At 40.7% G+C, this 22,753-nt stretch overlaps 5 protein-coding genes across 6 annotated transcripts in view; 2 read left to right on the top strand and 3 right to left on the bottom strand.

Moving 5' to 3' along the window:
- The first annotated feature begins 159 nt into the window (after window positions 1-159).
- Window positions 160-4,284, top strand: LOC128741843 (lamin-B receptor). Of its 2 annotated transcripts, none has more exons than XM_053837934.1 (3): window positions 160-245; window positions 603-2,335; window positions 3,086-4,284. In XM_053837934.1, the coding sequence occupies exons 2-3, from the start codon at window positions 610-612 to the stop codon at window positions 3,370-3,372; spliced, it is 2,013 nt and encodes a 670-aa protein (XP_053693909.1). In that variant the 5' UTR covers window positions 160-245; window positions 603-609; the 3' UTR covers window positions 3,373-4,284. The 2 variants fall into 2 exon arrangements, with proteins under 2 accessions (XP_053693909.1, XP_053693910.1); XM_053837935.1 differs by lacking the exon at window positions 160-245 and adding an exon at window positions 453-515.
- A 3,435-nt stretch (window positions 4,285-7,719) lies between these two features.
- On the bottom strand, window positions 7,720-9,811 carry LOC128739756 (augmin complex subunit dgt6; the record flags this gene model as incomplete). The annotated part of the gene is made up of 2 exons (XM_053835256.1): window positions 9,653-9,811; window positions 7,720-9,594 (listed from the first exon to the last, which is right to left on the bottom strand). Coding segments are annotated over exons 1-2 (2,034 nt in total), but the record flags the coding sequence as incomplete, so codon positions are not given.
- A 3,731-nt stretch (window positions 9,812-13,542) lies between these two features.
- LOC128743219 (E3 ubiquitin-protein ligase Rnf220) lies at window positions 13,543-15,178 on the top strand. The gene is made up of 2 exons (XM_053839753.1): window positions 13,543-14,052; window positions 14,110-15,178. Exons 1-2 carry the CDS (start codon window positions 13,645-13,647, stop codon window positions 14,896-14,898), a joined length of 1,197 nt encoding a protein of 398 aa, XP_053695728.1. The 5' UTR covers window positions 13,543-13,644; the 3' UTR covers window positions 14,899-15,178.
- Window positions 15,179-15,545: 367 nt separating this feature from the next.
- Window positions 15,546-18,441, bottom strand: LOC128739161 (mitosis initiation protein fs(1)Ya). Its single transcript, XM_053834584.1, has 3 exons — window positions 18,335-18,441; window positions 18,043-18,264; window positions 15,546-17,689 (listed from the first exon to the last, which is right to left on the bottom strand). Exons 1-3 carry the CDS (start codon window positions 18,350-18,352, stop codon window positions 15,734-15,736), a joined length of 2,196 nt encoding a protein of 731 aa, XP_053690559.1. The 5' UTR covers window positions 18,353-18,441; the 3' UTR covers window positions 15,546-15,733.
- LOC128739162 (RNA-binding protein 48) overlaps window positions 18,364-22,753 on the bottom strand; it is a 36,568-nt gene continuing 32,178 nt past the window's right edge. The window contains exons 2-4 of the mRNA XM_053834585.1: window positions 19,216-19,387; window positions 18,958-19,108; window positions 18,364-18,791 (exon numbers count right to left, since the gene is read on the bottom strand). Of these exons, the coding sequence (XP_053690560.1) occupies window positions 18,487-18,791; window positions 18,958-19,108; window positions 19,216-19,326 (567 nt within the window). The 5' untranslated portion in view covers window positions 19,327-19,387 and the 3' untranslated portion in view covers window positions 18,364-18,486. The remainder of the gene's footprint in view (window positions 18,792-18,957; window positions 19,109-19,215; window positions 19,388-22,753) is intronic.

The raw sequence follows: 22,753 nt of genomic DNA, 5'->3' as shown, positions 1-22,753 counted from the left end.
ACGCCTAACGTTACCAAACGCGCAAACGATCAGTCATACCAACCTCACCACGTCAACAAGCATAACTGATAACCGTACGTACGCATACACATCAGCAGCATATTTTCGTGAATGGCGTCTCTCTGATGCTTGTGTAGTGAATGGTGCTTGTCTTTTAAATTAGAAATAAGAGAATATTTTCTATAAGAAACCAACCTAAATTGGTAAAACTCGACTCTGAAAACAACTGTGCAGTGAGTGAGAAAGTAAGTTCTATGTTTAGAATTGACGAAATAATGTTTTTCAATGAAGATTCCTAAGCTCAGTAATTGTTTTGGAAGAGACGCGCGTTTTTTGCCTTCAATTGTGTTGCTCACTACGGATGGGAAAAATTCAAAACTGGCTTGACTAGGCGAGAGAACAATCTCACCCAACAGCGTTCGTACCATTCATACCACTACCATCTACCTGCATCTCGACTGGCTAATGCGTTAAAAGTGCAAACTAACTAGACGTACGCCCGCCTTTTCGTTCGGGTGGTTTTCGCTTGCTTCTATTTTTGGGTGCCTGTTCCTAATTCGAGTTTCTTCTTATATTCTTCTTTGTGTATGCGTAACAAACAGGTCCGGAATGGAAAGTCGTCGAGCAACAAGAGGTGCGGGACCAGCTACATCATCAGGCGCCGCGGTACCTGGTCCGGCGGAGACGGCTAAACGTGGTCGGAAGTCAGCAACCCGGAACAAAAGTCCGTCACCACCACCGGCAAGAAAATCATCCGTCGGCCGTAAAGCCTCTCCTGCTCGATCAAAAAGATCACCCGCTAGAAAGCCTTCCCCAGCACGGAAACTATCCCCAAAACGGAAAGCTTCTCCAGCACGAAAAGCATCACCTGCACGCAAGGCTTCGCCAGCTAGAAAGGCCTCGCCTGCACGGAAATCTACCCAAGTGGACTCTGCTGTTAAGGAGGCGATCATCAAGCTTTCTCCTGATTCTAAAAATGAACCACGTCGATCTACCAGAATAAGGATCTCTGAACAACGGGACAAGAGTCCGGTGATTCGAAAATCCCTTCGTGATAAAAACCTCTCCGCTATATTGGACGAGGCGGAGGAACTTTCGAAGAAAGGTTCACCTGCTAAAAGTTTAACCCCGAATACGAGCCACCGATCAATCGTGACGTCAACGGAACGGAGCAGACTTACCGCGTCTCGTTCGGTCAGCATCGCCAATGAATCGCAAGAGTTCTCCGATCACGAAGACGTAGAATTTCAAAGCTTCCACAAGGATGATAATGGAATCTCGAAGAGCAAATCGTATGCACGACGAAGCGCCACCAAGCAGTTGCAAGATTTGCGCGAGTATGGAGGAAATTTGGGAGCTGCTGCCGTATTACTCTTGGTTCCCGTTTTCGTTTTATTGACGAATCACTACTGCTCCAGTCGTGAAGACTGTCGCTATAAGATCCCAAGAAATCTAAGCGAGTTCACTGAGTTCTCAGCTTTCAACAATCACAAGGAGCCTGTGTTGTTTTTATTATTTACCTGGCTAGTTGCTCTATGCACCTCCTTGCCTATAGGAAAAGCGGTAAAAATCGTAGACGACATACGCGGTCAACAGAGCTACGTCTTTACCGGATTATCATGTGCTGTCCTTACCGGATTGGCAATATGTATTGCCGAATACTTCGAGTATCGAGTGCTCAGTATTATCAGCGTAGGCTACAGCCGCCTGCTGGTTATCAGTTTGGCATACGCGTTTATTACAGCTGGTTTTGCTTTCTTCAAGTCTCGCTACGTGCCGCAGCTTAACTGGAATCCCTATGCGAAAACTGGTTTCCTGTCCGATTTCTTCGTTGGACGCGAGGTCAACCCTACGGCTTTCAACACCATCAACCTTAAACTGGTCCATTATCACATATCTGTCGTGCTGGCACTTATTTTCAATTGTATTCTTTTGTATCGCAATCTTGGTATTCCGATACCCGAAGCGCAGGAACCATGGTCACTGGAGACATTGGTCTTCCTCGTGAAAAATAGCAGTCCGGTAGCGACACCTACTGTCGTTGCATCGCTCAACATTCTCTATCTGCTGGACCTGCTTGCCTACGAACATCATTTAACCTTCTCATTCGATTTGCAAAGCGAAGGTTTCGGTGCCCTGCTGCTTGTACGATACGCAGTTTTCCCATTCACTCTCACACTGCTACCGAAGTATGTTTCCACGCAAGGAATCGTTGCACCAATTTGGATCCTGGCGGTCATAACTCTGCTGGCCCTCACCGGACTGTATATCAAAAGATCCAGTAATCGTCTGAAGCATCAATACCGGCTGAATCCACTCGGCGAGAAGTTTATCGGTAAGTAGCAACTTTCTCATGCTGTTATCAATCAAAGTTTTGTCTTAGTAGGTACGTTGTATATGCAAATAGAGAACAGCTTACACTTGTAACTGTATAGAAACCGGCTGGGTAAGAATATGTACCTTTAATACGTTTGCATATAGGAATGCGAACGGCCTTCAACTAAGCGGTAAAGATTTATTACAGCATCATTCAGTGGAAGGGGTTCAATCTCACTGCGAATTCACACTATGTATTCTGATTATTAGCACCCAGTATACATTGCACCTGATAAGTAAATGCAGATCTCTCATATACTGTGCATGATGTGCACTTATATTTACTGCAGCCTAAATAATTGTAGCACAACTGAATGTTCTACGATTAGTTTTTCTGTAATATACTTCAGTATTAGTATTTAAGCAAAATACCTATTCAAAACTTTTCTCCAATCAAAGGAGGAAACATGCAAAAATTATAAAAATGTTCCGGATGTTGTTTAAATATACCTAAGCAATTACAATTTTCGAAAATGACATTCCATAGTTGTTTCGAATTACCATATTTCCCCATGCAATGGGAAATGCTTGAATTATCAATTTAAACCAGATAAAAATACAACGGTGGTTGGCTTTAGCTATCAGACAATATTTGGTTTACTTCTCACTGAGGCACAATTCTATGCTACATGAACAAAACTCAACAACCTGCTTATGAATTAAAGCACAAACTTCGCTAACAGCACCTAATACGACTTTATTTTCGCAGATCTGGAAACCCTGCCCACCTTCCAAGGTCGCCGCCTGCTGGTGGCCAAATGGTGGTCTTTCGTCCGTCAGCCCAACTACGTCGGAGATATTCTGCAGCAGGTGGCCCTGTTACCACTGTTGTACTTCCGCTTTGCATGGCCTCCACTTTTGGCCGTTCTTTTCACCGTAGCCCTTCTAGTTGAGCGTGCCCGGCGTGTCAACGATCGTAACGCTAAAAAGTACAACTCTGCCTGGCAACGTTACTGCTCCAAGGTACCGTACATGCTGGTGCCCAAAGTATTCTAAGAAGCATCGGCTCGATCACCGGTCGACGGACGATACAAACAATTCAGCGAGTTTGTAAAAAGTGTTCTTCTTATTTCGTACAGTTTTATGTTTGCTACTAGTAGACCCGTAAGTGACGTTCTGTATGTTAAATAGCACGAACCTAGGTTATATTGATGCAACCCATATACAAGTTTGAACACATAAAGAAAGAGTGTGTGATTAATAATTCAAATAGTGTAGAAATAGCAAAGCAGACATAGAGTTAAGCTAGTAAAATCAAACTCTTCATCTATTTCACAAAATTACGTAGACTTATTTTAAATCATCCGGCGTATAGAGTCTAGATAAATTAAACAAAAGTTAGATTTTGTTAGCATCATCTTTTTGTCAATTGATTATAGTTTGATAGAAAATAATTGTAAAGTTTATGCATTTTGCATGCATTATAAAGGCAATTTTACAACACGACTGTACAAATTGGACTTAAGAAAAGGAAGCTCAACTTGCGTTAAAGCTTCAAAGAGTTATAAATAAGATTTAAAATTTTACAGAACACGACAATTCTACATTTTTTTATTTCAATTTTTTTAATCATAAGTTTTAATAAGTTTTCACAGTACTAGTTTTTTTTATTGATTAAGTCTACTCAAAGAGATAGGTTCAAGACACGTAGCACGCGATCGAACTCACATTCGCACTCATACACGCCATCAGGATGCTAATTCATTCATGCTAGTTGCAGTGAGTAGGAGTAAGTCATAAACAAGAGATTCTTTGTTTAATAAGCTTGTGTTTTAAATCGATCTCGTTGTACAGAATTTCCACAAACAAAATCTCTCAAATTTTGCGAATCGGCATGCGAAATGCTTTTCAAATTTAGGATTATGAAACCGGTGTCTTATTATTATTCGTGCTACAAAATACATGCAATAGAATATGGTCACCCTTTATAAGAATAAAGATTTACAAACACAACCGTAGGTTTTTGCGTTAAGTATCGATATCACATTCAACTTTGTGGGCGGGTGCTCTTTGACGCGGTGAGAAATTTCTGCCCCCTGTTTCTTTCAAAGTGGGCGTGCCCTTAATGGCTGTTCCACGTTCCACCACCGTTATCGAAAACTGCCAATGCTTACTGCTTGTTACGCAATTGAAATCCCAGTCGTTCACTTCATTCTAATCACTTTTCTTTTCGGATTTAGATTGATTGATAATTGAGAAAAATCAATCTAGTACAGAACAGAAGTGGAAGTTAAAATCCAAGCACGTGCATGCTACTTTCTCCGACGAGCGGGCATTGAAACGAGAGGCACGATTTTTACCAAGGGTAGCCAATTTGTAGGCATTGCAGATGACTTCGATATCACAGCCAGGAACTTTGCGACGGCGGAGGCAATCTACACCAGACTGAAAGCGGAGTCTAGGAGAATTGGGTTAAAAATAAATGCGTCGAAGACCAAATACATGAAAGGAAGAGCCTCAAAGGAAACAAAAACGCGTCTCCCACAGACGGCAACCGTTGACGGCGACGAACTAGGAGTGGTAGAGAAGTTCGTGTATTTGGGATCGCTGGTGACCGCGGACGACAATACTAGTAAGAAGATCCAGCGGCGCATCCAAGCGGGAAATCCTTACTTTGCCCTTCGTAAAACGATACGATCAAGAAGCATACGCCGCCGCACGAAGCTAACGACCCAAGGAACATTTTTGTTGTATAGCCACAGAGAACAGACTGCCAGGTAATTGACAAAAAGTATGTAAAAGGTTTTTATGTAATCTACGAATAATCCTTCAATAGAGCTCCCCTCGAGCAGGAAGTGCGAACTAAATCTTGAGGTCGCTGCCATCGCTGCTATGTAACTCCAGCACAAAGAAATATTGATAAAGGTACATGGATATTTTTTTATGCATTGGGCAAACTTTCTGGAGGGCGCTACCGACAGATTTTACACACAAAAAATCGATTACTTCCTTCGAGCCTGTTAATCTGTTCTCTGTGGTATAGCTGCTTATCAAGCGCTTGTTCCGTTGCTTTTAGGTATACAGTAGTTGAACAAGCTACTATTAAACAAAAATGTTTGTTGGGAATGTACAAAACCCTCAGTAGACCGGTAGTTCTTAATGGACTTCAAGCTGCTCACGGAGGACATACGCGCCCTTGCCGTGTTCGAGCGGGCAGTGCTGCGGACGATATATGGCGGAGTACAAACTGAAAGCGGAGAGTGGCGCAGGCGTATGAATCACGAGCTACAGACACTGCTTGGGGGGACTCCCGTCGAACATCTAGCGAAAGTTAGCAGGCTACGGTGGGCCGGACGAGAGTGCGACGAAAATAGTCCTCTTCAACAACGTCACCAGCACCAGGAACAGGGGGGGGGGGCAACGTGCACGATGAGTCGACCAGGTCGAAAGCGATTTAGGACTTCTGTCTTCTGTGACTAGGAAATTGGCGACGAGTGGCCCAAGACCGAGTTGAATGGAGACGAGTGCTTGAAACAACCCGGCTCTATGCTGAAGAAGAAGAACATGCTTCTTTCTCTAGATGCTAGCGAACCTGGCGGTGGCGAGTCCCTTTTTCCACGAAAACACGCGAACGCTTACGAAAGCATGTTAAAGCTGCTATGCGATAGGCAGTGAGCGTTCTGGTTATATTGCTGTTATTCGCTTCTATTCGAAAACCCTCCCAAAGAAAAAGAAAACCAATAAAGACTCTGTTAGGTACGAGTTTTGATCGCCGAATCGTTCGGACTTCCACTTCTGTTCTGTGCCTACATGCTAGATGGCTCGAACAGGCCAAAGTCGACTTACGTGCGTCAGTAGCCCAGGATCGAGTACAGTGGACAGAAATTGTTCATACAGCATAAGCAACCCCGGCTCTATGCAGCTAGAAGTAAATAAATTAACCCTTTATAAGGCAGTGGCAACTATATTGCCACCAACGAAAAACTTTTGTTTTGCTTCTATAATTATATTGATATTATTATAAATGCAAAACAAATATTTTTCGTTAGTGGCATTATAGTTGCTACTGCCTTATTAAGGGTTAAGGGCTAAACTCCAAATTTTATAAAACGGGTATGAAATGGGGAAGGCAAATGAAGAGCGTCCAATATAGCTCTAGCTATCCCAAGCCCCTACCTAGCGCCTCCACGTGGCCTTACCCGGTAATGCTCTATTGAGTAGCTGAGCCACACGATCTTGTTAGTAGGTAAGCTTAACATAAGTTATTTTAATTATTTATTTTGGTTTAGCTCATGGAGCAAGCACCTCCTACTGTACAGTGAAAACTCGGGCCGAAGAAAGTTTAAATAATGCTCATGGATACCAGAAGAAAAATTAAATTAATAATGGAAGCACTCATGTAAACTCAAATGATGCCATTCGAAGGACTGCTGGTGAGATTGTTCTATTTTTGTCCATTTGTCTTCATACAATGCATATAACACATATCTTATTAGATTGCCATATACCATCATTATCGTAAAGGGGAAGTAGCATCAGGGTATCGAATGAATCGAAGACTGGATGAGGGATGTGGTAACCAGCCCAAGTCATATAAGGTCGGAGAGGATTTTGGCGCGCCCTTCTAGCACACAAATCATCACGCAAGATAAGTTTGCACGGCGAAGTTGTATCTAGAAACCGGAAGTCTATGCTGGAAGGAGTGTCTTGAATCATATAAGCGACATTGCTTATAGATCCACCCAACCCCTTTTGGTCCTTCACGAACAGCATTGACATGAAAGTTGCTAGGTAGATGAATTCGATTCTGCAGTAATTCTACTTGGATATAATGGGAAACCCTTGAGGTGATGTTGGTTAACTCCATACATACATACATACAATACAAACTCCAAATTTCATAAAAAATGTATATATTTTGATCAGATTAAGGCAGTTGATTAAATACAATCGTGTATGCATCACTGGGATTGGAAAACGACTCTTCGCGGGTTAATCGATGTCTGCCAAAATACCATCGCTTACATTAAACAGATCTTCGCAATCAGCTTCTATCGGAATATCGATCAATGATCGGTTGGCGTCTGTACTCTCTTCTTTAGCGCAGGAGATAGCTAACTTGTTAAAGTCTAGATCTACCAGAGTAGTAGAAAGATCGGATGAATTGCAGGTTTGCTGAAAAAAGAGATAATTTAGTACCTATATTTTCGGTACAAATAAGATTAAGAAGAAAACTATCAGTAAATGTAACTCTAGGTGCAATCGAACTACCTGTAATTCAAACGCTTCGGCCTGTTGTTCGTCCATAACACCGGGAATATTGAACGGGTTTTCGGCTACTCGATTCCCGTCACTAATGCCAGAGTCCGTCTCGTCGCACTCGGATATCCGTATTCGTGGCAGGTCTTTAATTTCGTTCTCAACCGCATCGGTTGCGATAAGGTCACATTCCTCGTTGTTCGTATATAAAGATATCTCCGGAGCAATATCTGACGACATCAGAGCGTTGAGCTTTCCCGACGGTGACGTTTGCAGCTGTTCAAAATGTACAATTGAGCTTCTCCGACGAGTAGTGGTCGTTCTAGTAGTGGTTTGACTTAACAAAAATAACGAATCCGGAGACATCGTTGTTTTAGTAGTAGTTTGCTGAATCAGGTTTTCACTGTAAATAGTTTTGTAACACGGAGAAGCATGCATTTTGGGTGTATTTGTTGTTACAAGCTGTGGATTTTGTATAACGGGTACTAACTGAGCTTCTAATTTAACATTCAAAGTATCATTGGCGTTAATACTGCGGCGGTTGCATGCGGTTTGTTTTTCCGGAGTTCCCAGAAGAGTAGATGAAAATTCTGGACGCAACGTGATGTCATCTAGATGGGACAACGAGGAAAGGTTCATTGTGCTATTGATCGGCTGCTGAGGAACGGCAGGTTTGTTTTTAGATTTTCCCTGTGAAGTGATTTTATTTAACATGGAAAGAGGATTCATTCTTTCCTTGCGCGCTGGTTTAGGCACAGCAAATACTTTATCGGAACCTGGAGTTGAGGGATCTTTTGGTTTGACTTTCTTGGCAGATCGAGGAGTTTTGAGTACTGACTGACAAACACTAGAAGACAGCAATCGCATTCGCAGGTTCATCTGCTGTACCTGGTCGTCATCGAAAAGAGCAATACGATTCCGCTTGGGCAGTGGTCTGGTTCCTCCTCCATTATCCCCTTCCTCTTGAAAGTTAATTGATATCGGTGGTGTATTGAATATTTTGTTTCGGATACCGAGATCATTGTTCAGTTCGTCTATCTCTTCTTGATTTATCAGTTCCTGAAATTTGGCTTCCATGAAGGGCAAACTTCTTCGCAGTGAGGCTATTTCATGACATAGATTATCCGATTTCACAGCCACTCTGGACAACTCTTTGAGTTCAAATTTTAAAGACTCTGTACTGCGCACTGTAAAACTCTTCAAGTGTTGCTCTATTTCTGGAAATATAAATGTGATAATTTCAAATAACTTCACGGCATCTATTTTTCCGCATTCATCGAATACATCGCGAAACCGATAGGCATTATCGGGAAACAATACTTCCAATCTGTAAAGTGTTTCCTTCAAATCATCCGCATTAAGTTTCAACGTAATTTCCTTCGGCTCTAGTTTTCGTTTAGCTAATGCAACAGTTTTATCATATTCAGCTGTAACATTCAATAAACGTTGCCGTCGCCCTTCGTTTTCCTCGAAAGATGTCCTGTTAAACGTTCCCCATAGTTGCATAAGTTTCTCGAAATTCATCTGCTTTGCAGGTCCCAAGCAACTTTGAAACAGCTCATCTAATAGATCCTCAATTTGCTGAATACGGCTCATAATTAAGCTCAAGTCACTATGAAATATCTCTCTCATTCTAGATCCCATTTCTTCCCATTGTGCGTGATAAACTAGCAAATGTTTCACATCACTCTTCGCGACTATTTTACCACCAGTTCCAGTACCACGATTTTTCCGTAGTTGTTCTTTAAGAACAAAACTAATTAATATTAGTAAAAATTTCATAAATTTCATTCCTCCAGGTAGCACTACAGTGTGAGCTTTGATCTTTTCCAACTCTAGTTTACCCTGATCGACGAGCCAATTTATATACTCAACGGTAGAACTACGAAACGCTGTTTCTGCAGTCTTATCAAATATGGGCCAGTAAAATCGTTTACGAAATTCCTTCGCGTCGTATATGTTGAACAGAAAGTGCAGAACATGTACGAAAGCTTTCGTGTTGGGTTTCAAAAACATTCCCTGCAACAAATAATAAGGCATTCGTATTTCACTCAAGATGTCACAGTAGTTAACTTACTTTAACAAAGATTGCCCGGAACTGGTCCGACGGAGAGTACCGCTTAGTAAGTGCATTTAGGCAGTAGAAAATTGCAGTATCCAACTGTTCTTCACTTGCGCAAACATTGGTCACATTCGGTAATGTGTTTACTCTTTTTAAACTAATGGTTCTATTCATTTTACATTGGATAAAACACTGTCACAAACCGAATTTGTTTAATAGAAATGTTTATAATCGGATGTATTCATTTAAAGGAAAAACGGAAAAAATAAACCTTTTTATGACCGCGGGATGCGCTTTTTGAATTTGACATTTACCGTCGAAAAGTGTTTGTGCTTGCCCTTGCAGAAAACTGACAGCATTTAGGAACCATTAATTATTACGTTACACGCAGTGGGCTTCCGCAAAATTTATTGGTGTAAACTCGAAATACAAGGAACTTGCAGACAGAACTACACTGAGAAAACTTTCGTATATATAGTTTCTATTAGAAATACTCAGAGGTGAGAGATATGCGGAATCAGCCATCTTGGGAACCAATCGAGCAGCAAGAATTGTCAAAAGGGAGCCAATCGAACACGCATACTGTTTGCTTAAATGTTTGATTAACAAGTATTGAAATATACTTGAATATTATACTCGGACACAGTGTATATAAAGCTTTGCAATGCATTTTACACTGATTAAGTTGAAAGGCATATCGCTCTATTGTGCAAAATTGAAAACTGAAAACTAAAACAGAAGCGGATGATGTTGAAAACAATCAAGTCACACTGCTACAGCATTTTGCTCCGCAGCAAGTGCTGGCAGTTCTTGTACACTGATGCCAAATCGTTGGCTTTAGTTTTCGCGTATCTCTTACTGTGAGTATTTCTAGTTTTTATGTGTCCCACACAAGGGGTTTCCATCAGCAATGATTACTACGCACCTTTGAAAAGTTTCTTTTGATTACTTTACTGATTACCTCTGATTACCACTAATCAATCTCTTGTGATTACTATAAATTATTCATGATTACCAATGATTACTTACGATTATCATTGATTACTCTACTGGTTACCATTGATTAATATTTTTTTGAAAACGATGGTTCTACAATTGATGAAGGGACGGTAGGGGAAAGAAATGAAAATTTTTGGTGAAGGAGGGGAAGAGCGGAAAGGAAGGGGGGAGGGTATTGGTAGCTATGCTTGACAAGTAGTCATTTTGACTCCTACCTTTTGTCCAATGCTGGAAGGTGCATGAGTCGAACCAAGCTGTAATCTGAGATTATAACCGGATTCGAACCCACGACACCCGCCAGGGCATGTGGTTCGTTGGTACTTGTACCTTTGAACCATAGAGGCGCTGGACTGGAGTCAAAATGACTACTTGTCAAGCATAGCTACCAATACCCCCCCCCTTCCTTTCCGCTCTTCCCCTCCTTCACCAAAAATTTTCATTTCTTTCCCCTACCGTCCCTTCATCAATTGTAGAACCATCGTTTTCAAAAAAATATTAATATATGTATGACCTCATTCCAAGGTCAAGACTAAAAACTTGAGATTAGTCTACCATTGATTACCTAATTAATTCGTAAATGATTACAAAAGTAATCTCTGATTACTACGCACTTATACGCCTTACTGGAAACCCCTTGCAGATAGCGAATAGAAATACTTATGTCGAATTTGATTATTCAATCCGGATTGGAATTGGATGAATTTTTTGTGTTCATTTGCTCCTATCTGACAGATAAAATTCATCCAGTTTCAACCCGGATTGAATAAACAAATTCGGCATTAGAAATACTTACAGTAAGAGATGCGCGGAAACTAAAGCCAACGATTTGACATCAATGTACAAAAACTGCCAGTACTTGCTGCGAAGCAAAATGCTGTAGCAGTTTGACTTGATTGTTTTCAACATGATCCCAGAGCTGCACAAATGCAGATATTTGTGCATGCATAAATTTGGGACGCATCAATTATTTCAGTTGCTGTGATTTCTGACTCCACTAATGCTCCTGAATTTTAAAGTACTCCATAAACTATTTATGTTATTTAAAAGATTAGATCGAGAAAATAAAACACTCCGTAGAAAACGGGAGGGTCCCAAATATATACAAGCACAAATGTCTGTATTTATGGCAGCTCTGTATGATCCGCTTCTGTTTTGTTTACAACAATTTTGCACAATAGAGCGATATATCTTTAAACTTAATCTAGGCAAAGATGTAAAATGCATTGCAAAGCTTTATACGCACTGTGTCCGAGTATAATATTCAAGGTGTGTGACAATAGCCTAAGTAGATCTCATAACTATTTCAATAATTGTTGATTAAACATTTAAGCAAACAGTATGCGCACTGACGAACTGACATGACACATAGAAGAAAATCCTTTAAAAACCATCGTCCTACACATTTTCCTTGCACACTAGCACCCTCTGTTATGCATGTTGCGGAGTAGCTTGCATTTGCAGGGTTTTACGCTGTAGGGTTTTTACATTTGTATGGTTTTATACTGAAAACTCGAAGCAACACTCGCGCGCCGCGGTGTGGTCATGTTGCGAAACATGCTTTTTTTGAAAAATGATTGGTTTTTGATTGGACGATAAAATTAACGCGAGTGTCTCGTCTGTTTGTCTGTGGTATGCGTGTTCGATTGGCTCCACGGCAGAGATGCCAGAAGTGAAGACATGTCTTCATTTTGAAGACATTTTTGTTACAAAGAAGACTTTTATTTTGAAATGTCTTCACCATGCAATTCAAATGGGTAAAAAAATCTGGAAAGCCGGAAGAAGACAAATGAAGCCATTTTTCTTGATTTGTGAAGACTTTTCAAAAAATCTCCTGGCATCCCTGCTCCACGGGGTAAATCACTTCCAGCACAAATATTCAATATGTGATTAATATTAATAAATGTATTTACTATTTTAAATGTATCCACTCCAACTCTTGCCACATCTGTTATGGGACTTGACAGCTCAAGATTGTATGAAAAAGGTGGAAACTTTCGTAAAATTCAACAATGTCGGGAAATATATTTAGCACCCGGGTAAAAGTATGTAAATATGCATAAATATATTTAATATATTTATTAATTTTGAAGTGATTCGCCCCGTGATTGGCTCCCTTTTGACTATTCTCGCTGCTCGATTGGCTCCCAAGCAGGGATGCCAGGTGATTTTTTGAAAAATCTTCACGAATCAAGGAAAAATGTCTTCATTTGTCTTCCTTCGGCTTTCAGCCCATTTAAACTGCATGGTGAAGACATGTCTTCACATGTCTTCAAGTGAAGACATTTCACTTTTTTGTAACAAAAATGTCTTCAAAATGAAGACATGTCTTCACTTCTGGCATCTCTGCTCCCAAGATGCCTGCTTCCGCGTATTTCTCACCTCTGAGTATTTCTATAGGTCACACTCTTAAATGATTCTACCTGTAAATAGGTCGGATTTAGTTAAAGCTAGGTTGAAACTACTCAAAATGCCCTTAAAGTGTACAAACTCAAACTTTGGGTAAAAATTTCAACCAATTTTGGCTACTTGCTACCAATAATTGAATTATTCTCTATGACAAATAACGCAATTTTAAGTTCCTACTACCAATTTTTTGGTTGAAAAACTACTCAAAATCTGAGTTTGTACACTTTAAGGGCATTTTGAGTAGTTTCAACCTAACTTTAACTAAATCCGACCAATTTACAGGTAGAATCATTTAAGAGTGCAGCTCAGCAGCCCTATAAGGGGTTATGAGTTTGAGTTCTGTTCATGAACTGACCCAGTGCTAAATCAAATTTGCTGTTGGTTTGCAAAACTTAACAGATGTCAAATTAATAATTGCATTCCATGTTCGGGTGCCCAAAATTCTTAAAACAAACAATAATTGCAGGCGGCGTTTTTCAGAACTGTAGCATACACATATTTTTATTGTTTAAGTAGAATTGTGCTCTATATTGCAAAGCTAAACTATATATCAAAATGGATTATGCCTAAATGCTCTGCCAGATAACCTTAAATCATTTACAATGGATCAACACAGCACGGAAGAGAATGGAGAAGGCGGCAGCGGAAATTTTATTCGGCAAAGGAAACCAAAAACGGATCCCCTTTGTTGTCCAATTTGCGGTGTCACGCTGCGCCCCAATGAGATTGATCAGCATTTTGCACTGGAGGTGGAACGCCTTGATAGAATTCTTAAACCACGGAAAAATGCTTCCAATGCTAGTGCAAGTTACAATGCTACGGTCACTGATAGGGCTTCGCCAGTAGCCGGTCCGAGCGGTAGTGTCTATGGGACCAAAACAAGTAATGATACGGGAGCTACCAATGGGCATGTTGCGAATGATTTAGCAGAAACAGCTGTAGCAGTAAGTCCGGAGGAATGCTGGGGAACCTATCAGAAGATTAAGAATAATCGTCAAGCTAGATTGAAGGTTTATTTAATAATTTAAGTGTGATATTTGTATAATTATAGATTTTATTAATTATAGATGAAGACCCGAAAGCGTAAAACAGAAGACAGTAATTGTCCCGTATGCAATAAAACGGTTTCAGAGGACCTGTCGTCTCATGTAGAAGTATGTCTTAGGAAATCAGAAGTAAACGGAAATGGAGTTTCGTCAAGACCCAATGATTCTGACGACGACGATATAAGCATTGACGTAGAAGGCGAGACCTTTGAGGTGTATGAATGGGCCGGACATACACGAGTTCGCGCAACTAGTATGCTGCATCAAACAGGTGCTCTGGCGAGCACTGCTGTTCGAGTAACTAATGCTGAGGACACAGACGATGAACTTAACGTCGACGGGGATGAAACACAGATCTACGGGCCACCGCAATACTCTGAGCGAGATGTAATTTATCCTATGGCTGATCATCGATATAAAGACTCCTATCTACGAGGCTTAGTAATGGCAAATGAACCAGTAACCGTTAAAAGATCCGATACAGATAATCCTTGCGAAGGAACCAGCAGAAACTCAGCCGTTCGTTTCTCACAGCAGCATGTTCCTGCGACATCCTGCGAGAATAAGGACGAAAACGGAGATCAGATAGTTGAATCTCTTAAATCAAAAATTCGCGAATACGAAGGGTTCATACTAAATCGACCGAAATGTTTGATTTGTATGGACGACTTCCGGAAACCGGTCGTGTCTATCTGTTGCTGGCATGTGTACTGCGAGGAATGCTGGTTGCACACTTTGGGAGCAAAAAAGCTCTGCCCTCAGTGTAGTATGATCACTTCGCCTACGGATTTGAGGCGCATCTACCTATAAAGCGGCGCAGGCTATGCATGCAGAACGCAGGCTTCTAGACGGTTTTCTTTTAACTGTCTCGCAAGCAATGAGTATTAAATTGCATCCGACAGTCCTTTGTTTAATTTGGGGAATCCGAAAGTAGTTAAAACGGTTAAATACCGAAGACAATAAACAGCGACGAGAGTGAACAAATCTTTTTTATAAACGAATCAACTGCTCTGAACTTATATATATTTTATTAACATTCCATAGGGCAACGATAAATAAACTGCGAAGCATTTTACCTATTTCTACTATAAACTGATTACCAATAGTGGACATAAGTTTTATTACAATAAATCTATGATTATAAAAAACACGAAGTTTCATTTGTTATACGTTTTGCAGCATTACTTTCCAAAAAATGCGAAAATATTACAAGCTGTGCATATGGTAAGAAAAACCCCGATTATATAAGAACGTTTCCAATCATACTAAACGGACTTCGGACTTTTATACATAAAATTTCACCGTACAAATAATAGCACTGTTACTATAAGAACAGCAAGAGCAATGCTATACTGTTCATAACCAGGCATCCCTCTACCCACATTTTTTTTCTCAATAATTTTTTCGCGAATTTCAGAGATATGAATATATAATTTATTCTTACAACACAAGCTGACATTGAAATGGCACTTTACATCTACTATATAGCAAGAATTATAAGCAATACTATTATCAATTCGCTTCATATAACATTCCTAACATGATTGTTTACTGTTAAAGGAAGCCGAAAATAGCTCCACAACAATTTGAGCTCTCACTTTGGTATTAAACAAAACTGTGCTCCATAAATTGGCTCACTCGATCGTTAAATATCGCTTGCACTGCTGCCGCTTCTGCTGTTACTTCGCATGCGTTCGATAGGTTGTCTTCCTTGAATTCGTTTGACTCTTTTAGCCAGTGGACTGGAACCGGTGAGTCCATGAGTTGCGACAGGATTGCCCATGAACTCGTACGGCCGGGTGTAGCGTGAAGCGGTTCGTCGCCGTTTGAGACTAGTTCCTGCTTCCTGACTGCGCGGTACCGCAAATTCCTCCGACCCGGACGAAGAATTACTGCGCTGTGATTGCGATCGAATGGCCCGCGGAACTGGGAAGTGATCCTTCAAAAATCCGGCGAAAGAAGCTGCTTTTTTCAACAAAGTAGACGAAACTTTACCATCCCCCTCTGAGCTACCAGACGCGGCGGATCCCGTTGCGGTGAACTCGTCCTGGATGTCACTACGGCTCGCAAGACGTACAACGTTTGTCACTATTGTCCATAATCTTCCTGTGCTGGGTATTGGTTGTGAAACTAGTTTATGCTGTTGAGCGGATATAGTCTTTGATGGGGGCATGAATACATCATCCGAGCCGGAGGCCTCGCTATTATCTTCGGTCATAATTGAATCTAAACGCGAATCTAATAGCGCGGAACAACTAAAACTCCGCGGAACGGCACAGGGGGTTGCCCAAATTTCATCTTTATCTTCCTCTAAGTCATCATCTGTGCATTTTTTAAGTCGTGACATTTCTGGTGTCGCAAATGTGATAGCTTTCTTCAGAATTCCACCAGTCACCTTCGGAGTATCCTGGTAATTGTGAGATGTTTTCGATTCTGTTCTGCGATGGACTATCAAACTTTCTTCGTCTATTCGCTGGTTATCGCGGTTTTCCTGATCGATTATTTCGCTGCTAGTTTCCAAAGTTTGCCGCGCATCGTGATAATTAGAACTCGCTTCTTTAGCCCATGACGATTCTTCGTTTATCTTTTTAGGAGAGCAAACTAGTTTGGTAGTTCTGTGTGGGCCGAATTCTGGAATTCTGGTGACGGCTGATTCGCTGGAAGCTCGTTTTAATACCGGAGTCGTACGAAGATCCAATGCTGCCTCTCGCAAAGACGAATCGGAAGTGCTATTTAGGCCACTGCTGTTAGTCGAATTGAAGCTCATTTTGCGCTGTGTCCTCGGAGCCAGTATCTTGGAATAATAACCATGTTGTGCAATCGCCCGTTGGATACTTTTTGACATAACCTGCCTCAGAGGTGTGGCTAATACTCGTGACCGGCTCCGATGCATGCCACGAAGTTTAGGAGGTATTTCATAGGAAGCTGATGATGGCGGCGTAGGATCTCCTGGCTTAGATTCAGATTCACTACTGCTATTGCTGTGACGAATGCTGGACATGTGTCCTATTGCACTTGTGTAGGATTCATTCACCATAGTTTTCCTATTTAATAAACAGCCATGCATCATCGGAGTGGAAGTGGTTCGAACCAACTTCTTGTTGGGACTAAATGGTCCATCCTCCGAAGAAGCATTCACAGCGGATATGTTAGATGTAGTGCACAGCATACTATCGAAGCTCTGCCGACTTTTTCGCTTCCAACGCAAGTTGATCATGGACAGAGGTGTTAACATAGCTTTGTTTATGTCACCAATGTCCTCGATCGGGTCGCTGATGGCTCGAACTTCTTTGGATATCTGCGGTGTGCCCAATGTTGCGGTAGAAGCTTTCACAATCTTGATAGCTGTTTGACGAACTTCTCCTTTGTGTTCAGCTGAATGATCGGACGAGTCGACGCTGCAGTTGTCGTTCACATTTTCTTTGTTCTCTAATTCCTGCACGGGAATATTGACATTTTCGATAGTTACCTCTTTTATAGTTGTTATTTTGGTGTCACTACCTTCTAACTGACAGACAACATCTGGAGCACCACTTTCGCCCCGATCATTGTTAGTTAAACAGCGAGATATCGATTTGAAATCAGCAGCCGTGTGGAATATCTACAACAATCAAAACGAATTGTTACGCGAATATTTAGAATCATATTTAAAGCAAATGAAGCCTTCCTCGTTGATTCCATTTAGGTAACTGATTCTATCTATATGGAACATTTCATGGGTGTAATGTTATGATTTTGATATTATTAATTTTATTTTTCCGAGTTAATAAGCATTTGGCACATTATGCCACGCTAATAAACGTACAGGCAAACGGTCGGTAAGGTTAACTATAAGAAAAACAAACCAAACCTTATGAATTTATAATAGTTGATACCAAAACCACGTTAAAACAGGAGATAGATTAAGAATCATAAGTAATAACCTAAAAACGATCAGTACGGCATTCAACTCACCTTGGTACATCGGTTGCAGCGTAAGGGCAAGTGTTCCTTTAGGATGTGTTCGATAAGCAAATTGCTTGGTGTTATTTTGGTATCAATTCTCAGCGGAAACGGTCGACTGTTACAGATGTAGCAAATTTGCCGAATTGCTTTTATTTCCTTATGATTCTGGTCTTCGTGTTTCTCGCGACATTTGGCGCAGCAAAACACTTGCGAGCACGTTCTGCACTGAACCTAGGGAAACAAAAGAACGTTGTTGCTTAGACTTTTGAATTTCTGTAAATTAGCTTAACTTTTATATTACCTCTTTAGGAATCTTCATGATTCTGTTGCAGAAATCAGTCAATCAACATGCAATTTGACAATGCGTAAGAGATAAAGTTTTCTTTCTGCTGATGGCAGTTACAGAATTTCTATTGTTTTGCAGCAGTGCAACCAAAAGTGTTGAATGCACGTTCACAATTTCATGCGTTTCTTTGTAGTCGTTTCAATTAGGTCCTCTTCCTCTAACTTTCTTACTCGATCACTTTCCGAATTTTTCTGTTCACTCAGCCGATTCTTTTGAATCCTAAAATTTACTTCTTTTCTCCGTTGAGACAATTTTTCTTGCAACTCCTGTAAGGATTCCTTTTCCGGAGCATATGAAATATGCAGTATTCCGCCGTAGAAGTTCCTAGCATCCAAAGCTTTTTTAGCTTGACGAGCTTTTTCTAGTTTCTCAAATTTTACATGGAAAACGTCGGTGAAAGCCTCAACTTGCACTGCGAACGAAAAAAATGGTTGTTTCATTGCTAGACCGAGAGCATAATTCTAACATTGATATTTACTAGGCCCAGAATATCTAGTAACTTCTCGCTCAAAAGTTACAGACATGCGGTCAACATAAATTTATAAATTCAACCATTGAGTTAGGAGAAGAGTACTTACAACTTCCGCTAGCCTTAATGCTGTCCGTAATATTAATTACGCACTGAACCGTACCGTGACGGCGAAATTCAGCCTTTAACTCTCGGAGCAAGTTAATCTGGGGAACACCAAAGACGAGTAAATGCCGGGATTCGTTCGCCACTGAGTAGACCTGCGAAAGAACGGACACAAGAGAATCGAACAATCAAAACACTACACTGCCATGCCATTGCTAGCAGACCTTGAAATTTTTTCGAGAGGGAAAGGAACTACTCTTACCTTTACGGCAGTCGGCTTCTTCGATTTACGATACGGTGGCCGATTATGGCAGTACTGGTATCGGATGTGATGGCTCAATTCGGTGGTGTTACTTTCCGGATCACTGGTCATCTTTTTATCAATGAGGCCATCGATAGCAATGTATGCGTGCGTCTAGTACCGTAGGCGGCGGCTGATGTTGGAAAAGTCAGTGTTTGTGTTTATCATTTTTTTTAAACTTTTAAGATTTTGGCTATTAGAGACTTGAGGGAAACTACCTACCCAACCGCGGACCTACCAAAATGGAATATTTCGCGGGTTGAAATATTTCACAAACGAACTAATTTGACAGCGCTAATCTTTGATGTGGCGGACACTAAAACTAAAATCCGGAACTTACCTACCAAAATGATTTTCTCAAAGAAAGAGTACAAATAACTAAACCAAATATGCAAGACTGTCCACCTCAAACGAAATTTCCCACAACCGATAATGAAATTTGGCAAATTGGAAATAATAGCTGGGACATTGGCCAAGCAGGAAAATATTAACTTGCTCGGCCTAAAAGATATATGTGACTACAGGAGCACATATGCGAAAATTTAGTTTTTTCCATATATTGGGTACTTGAGTCACACTAAGACTTATTGCGCGACTCCCACAACTGATAATGAAATTCGGCAAATTGGAAATGGTAGCTGGGACATTGGCCAAGCAGGAAAGTATTAACTTGCTCGGCCTAAATGATATATGTGACTACAGGAGCACATATGCGAAAATTTAGGATTTTCCATATATTGGGTACTTGAGTCACACTAAGACTTATTGCGCGACTCCCACAACTGATAATGAAATTCGGCAAATTGGAAATGGTAGCTGGGACATTGGCCAAGCAGGAAAATATTAACTTGCTCGGCCTAAATGATATATGTGACTACAGGAGCACATATGCGAAAATTTAGGATTTTCCATATATTGGGTACTTGAGTCACACTAAGACTTATTGCGCGACTCCCACAACTGATAATGAAATTCGGCAAATTGGAAATGGTAGCTGGGACATTGGCCAAGCAGGAAAGTATTAACTTGCTCGGCCTAAATGATATATGTGACTACAGGAGCACATATGCGAAAATTTAGGATTTTCCATATATTGGGTACTTGAGTCACACTAAGACCTATTGCGCGACTCCCACAACTGATAATGAAATTCGGCAAATTGGAAATGGTAGCTGAGACATTGGCCAAGCAGGAAAATATTAACTTGCTCGGCCTAAATGATATATGTGACTACAGGAGCACATATGCGAAAATTTAGTTTTTTCCATATATTGGGTACTTGAGTCACACTAAGACTTATTGCGCGACTCCCACAACTGATAATGAAATTCGGCAAATTGGAAATGGTAGCTGGTACATTGGCCAAGCAGGAAAATATTAACTTGCTCGGCCTAAATGATATATGTGACTACAGGAGCACATATGCGAAAATTTAGGATTTTCCATATATTGGGTACTTGAGTCACACTAAGACTTATTGCGCGACTCCCACAACTGATAATGAAATTCGGCAAATTGGAAATGGTAGCTGGGACATTGGCCAAGCAGGAAAATATTAACTTGCTCGGCCTAAATGATATATGTGACTACAGGAGCACATATGCGAAAATTTTGGATTTTCCATATATTGGGTACTTGAGTCACACTAAGACTTATTGCGCGACTCCCACAACTGATAATGAAATTCGGCAAATTGGAAATGGTAGCTGGGACATTGGCCAAGCAGGAAAGTATTAACTTGCTCGGCCTAAATGATATATGTGACTACAGGAGCACATATGCGAAAATTTAGGATTTTCCATATATTGGGTACTTGAGTCACACTAAGACTTATTGCGCGACTCCCACAACTGATAATGAAATTCGGCAAATTGGAAATGGTAGCTGGGACATTGGCCAAGCAGGAAAGTATTAACTTGCTCGGCCTAAATGATATATGTGACTACAGGAGCACATATGCGAAAATTTAGTTTTTTCCATATATTGGGTACTTGAGTCACACTAAGACTTATTGCGCGACTCCCACAACTGATAATGAAATTCGGCAAATTGGAAATGGTAGCTGGGACATTGGCCAAGCAGGAAAATATTAACTTGCTCGGCCTAAATAATATATGTGACTACAGGAGCACATATGCGAAAATTTAGGATTTTCCATATATTGGGTACTTGAGTCACACTAAGACCTATTGCGCGACTCCCACAACTGATAATGAAATTCGGCAAATTGGAAATGGTAGCTGAGACATTGGCCAAGCAGGAAAATATTAACTTGCTCGGCCTAAACGATATATGTGACTACAGGAGCACATATGCGAAAATTTAGTTTTTTCCATATATTGGGTACTTGAGTCACACTAAGACTTATTGCGCGACTCCCACAACTGATAATGAAATTCGGCAAATTGGAAATGGTAGCTGGGACATTGGCCAAGCAGGAAAATATTAACTTGCTCGGCCTAAATGATATATGTGACTACAGGAGCACATATGCGAAAATTTAGGATTTTCCATATATTGGGTACTTGAGTCACACTAAGACCTATTGCGCGACTCCCACAACTGATAATGAAATTCGGCAAATTGGAAATGGTAGCTGAGACATTGGCCAAGCAGGAAAATATTAACTTGCTCGGCCTAAACGATATATGTGACTACAGGAGCACATATGCGAAAATTTAGTTTTTTCCATATATTGGGTACTTGAGTCACACTAAGACTTATTGCGCGACTCCCACAACTGATAATGAAATTCGGCAAATTGGAAATGGTAGCTGGGACATTGGCCAAGCAGGAAAATATTAACTTGCTCGGCCTAAATAATATATGTGACTACAGGAGCACATATGCGAAAATTTAGGATTTTCCATATATTGGGTACTTGAGTCACACTAAGACCTATTGCGCGACTCCCACAACTGATAATGAAATTCGGCAAATTGGAAATGGTAGCTGAGACATTGGCCAAGCAGGAAAATATTAACTTGCTCGGCCTAAACGATATATGTGACTACAGGAGCACATATGCGAAAATTTAGTTTTTTCCATATATTGGGTACTTGAGTCACACTAAGACTTATTGCGCGACTCCCACAACTGATAATGAAATTCGGCAAATTGGAAATGGTAGCTGGGACATTGGCCAAGCAGGAAAATATTAACTTGCTCGGCCTAAATGATATATGTGACTACAGGAGCACATATGCGAAAATTTAGGATTTTCCATATATTGGGTACTTGAGTCACACTAAGACTTATTGCGCGACTCCCACAACTGATAATGAAATTCGGCAAATTGGAAATGGTAGCTGGGACATTGGCCAAGCAGGAAAATATTAACTTGCTCGGCCTAAATGATATATGTGACTACAGGAGCACATATGCGAAAATTTAGGATTTTCCATATATTGGGTACTTGAGTCACACTAAGACTTATTGCGCGACTCCCACAACTGATAATGAAATTCGGCAAATTGGAAATGGTAGCTGAGACATTGGC

This window comes from Sabethes cyaneus, chromosome 3 (assembly GCF_943734655.1).
Source record: "Sabethes cyaneus chromosome 3, idSabCyanKW18_F2, whole genome shotgun sequence".
NCBI lineage: Eukaryota > Metazoa > Arthropoda > Insecta > Diptera > Culicidae > Sabethes > Sabethes cyaneus.
This window is presented reverse-complemented; position numbering and strand designations above follow the sequence as displayed.

What these genes read in the sequence shown, in the direction of transcription:
- LOC128741843 (XM_053837934.1), top strand. Translation starts at nt 610, where the DNA reads ATGGAAAGTCGTCGAGCAACAAGAGGTGCGGGACCAGCTACATCATCA. An exon ending in ACTCGGCGAGAAGTTTATCG is followed by an intron (nt 2,336 to 3,085) that starts GTAAGTAGCAAC and finishes TTATTTTCGCAG; the next exon opens with ATCTGGAAACCCTGCCCACC.
- LOC128743219 (XM_053839753.1), top strand. Translation starts at nt 13,645, where the DNA reads ATGGATCAACACAGCACGGAAGAGAATGGAGAAGGCGGCAGCGGAAAT. An exon ending in ATCGTCAAGCTAGATTGAAG is followed by an intron (nt 14,053 to 14,109) that starts GTTTATTTAATA and finishes TATTAATTATAG; the next exon opens with ATGAAGACCCGAAAGCGTAA.
- LOC128739161 (XM_053834584.1), bottom strand. An exon ending in GCTGCAACCGATGTACCAAG is followed by an intron (nt 17,690 to 18,042) that starts GTGAGTTGAATG and finishes TGATTGTTGTAG; the next exon opens with ATATTCCACACGGCTGCTGA.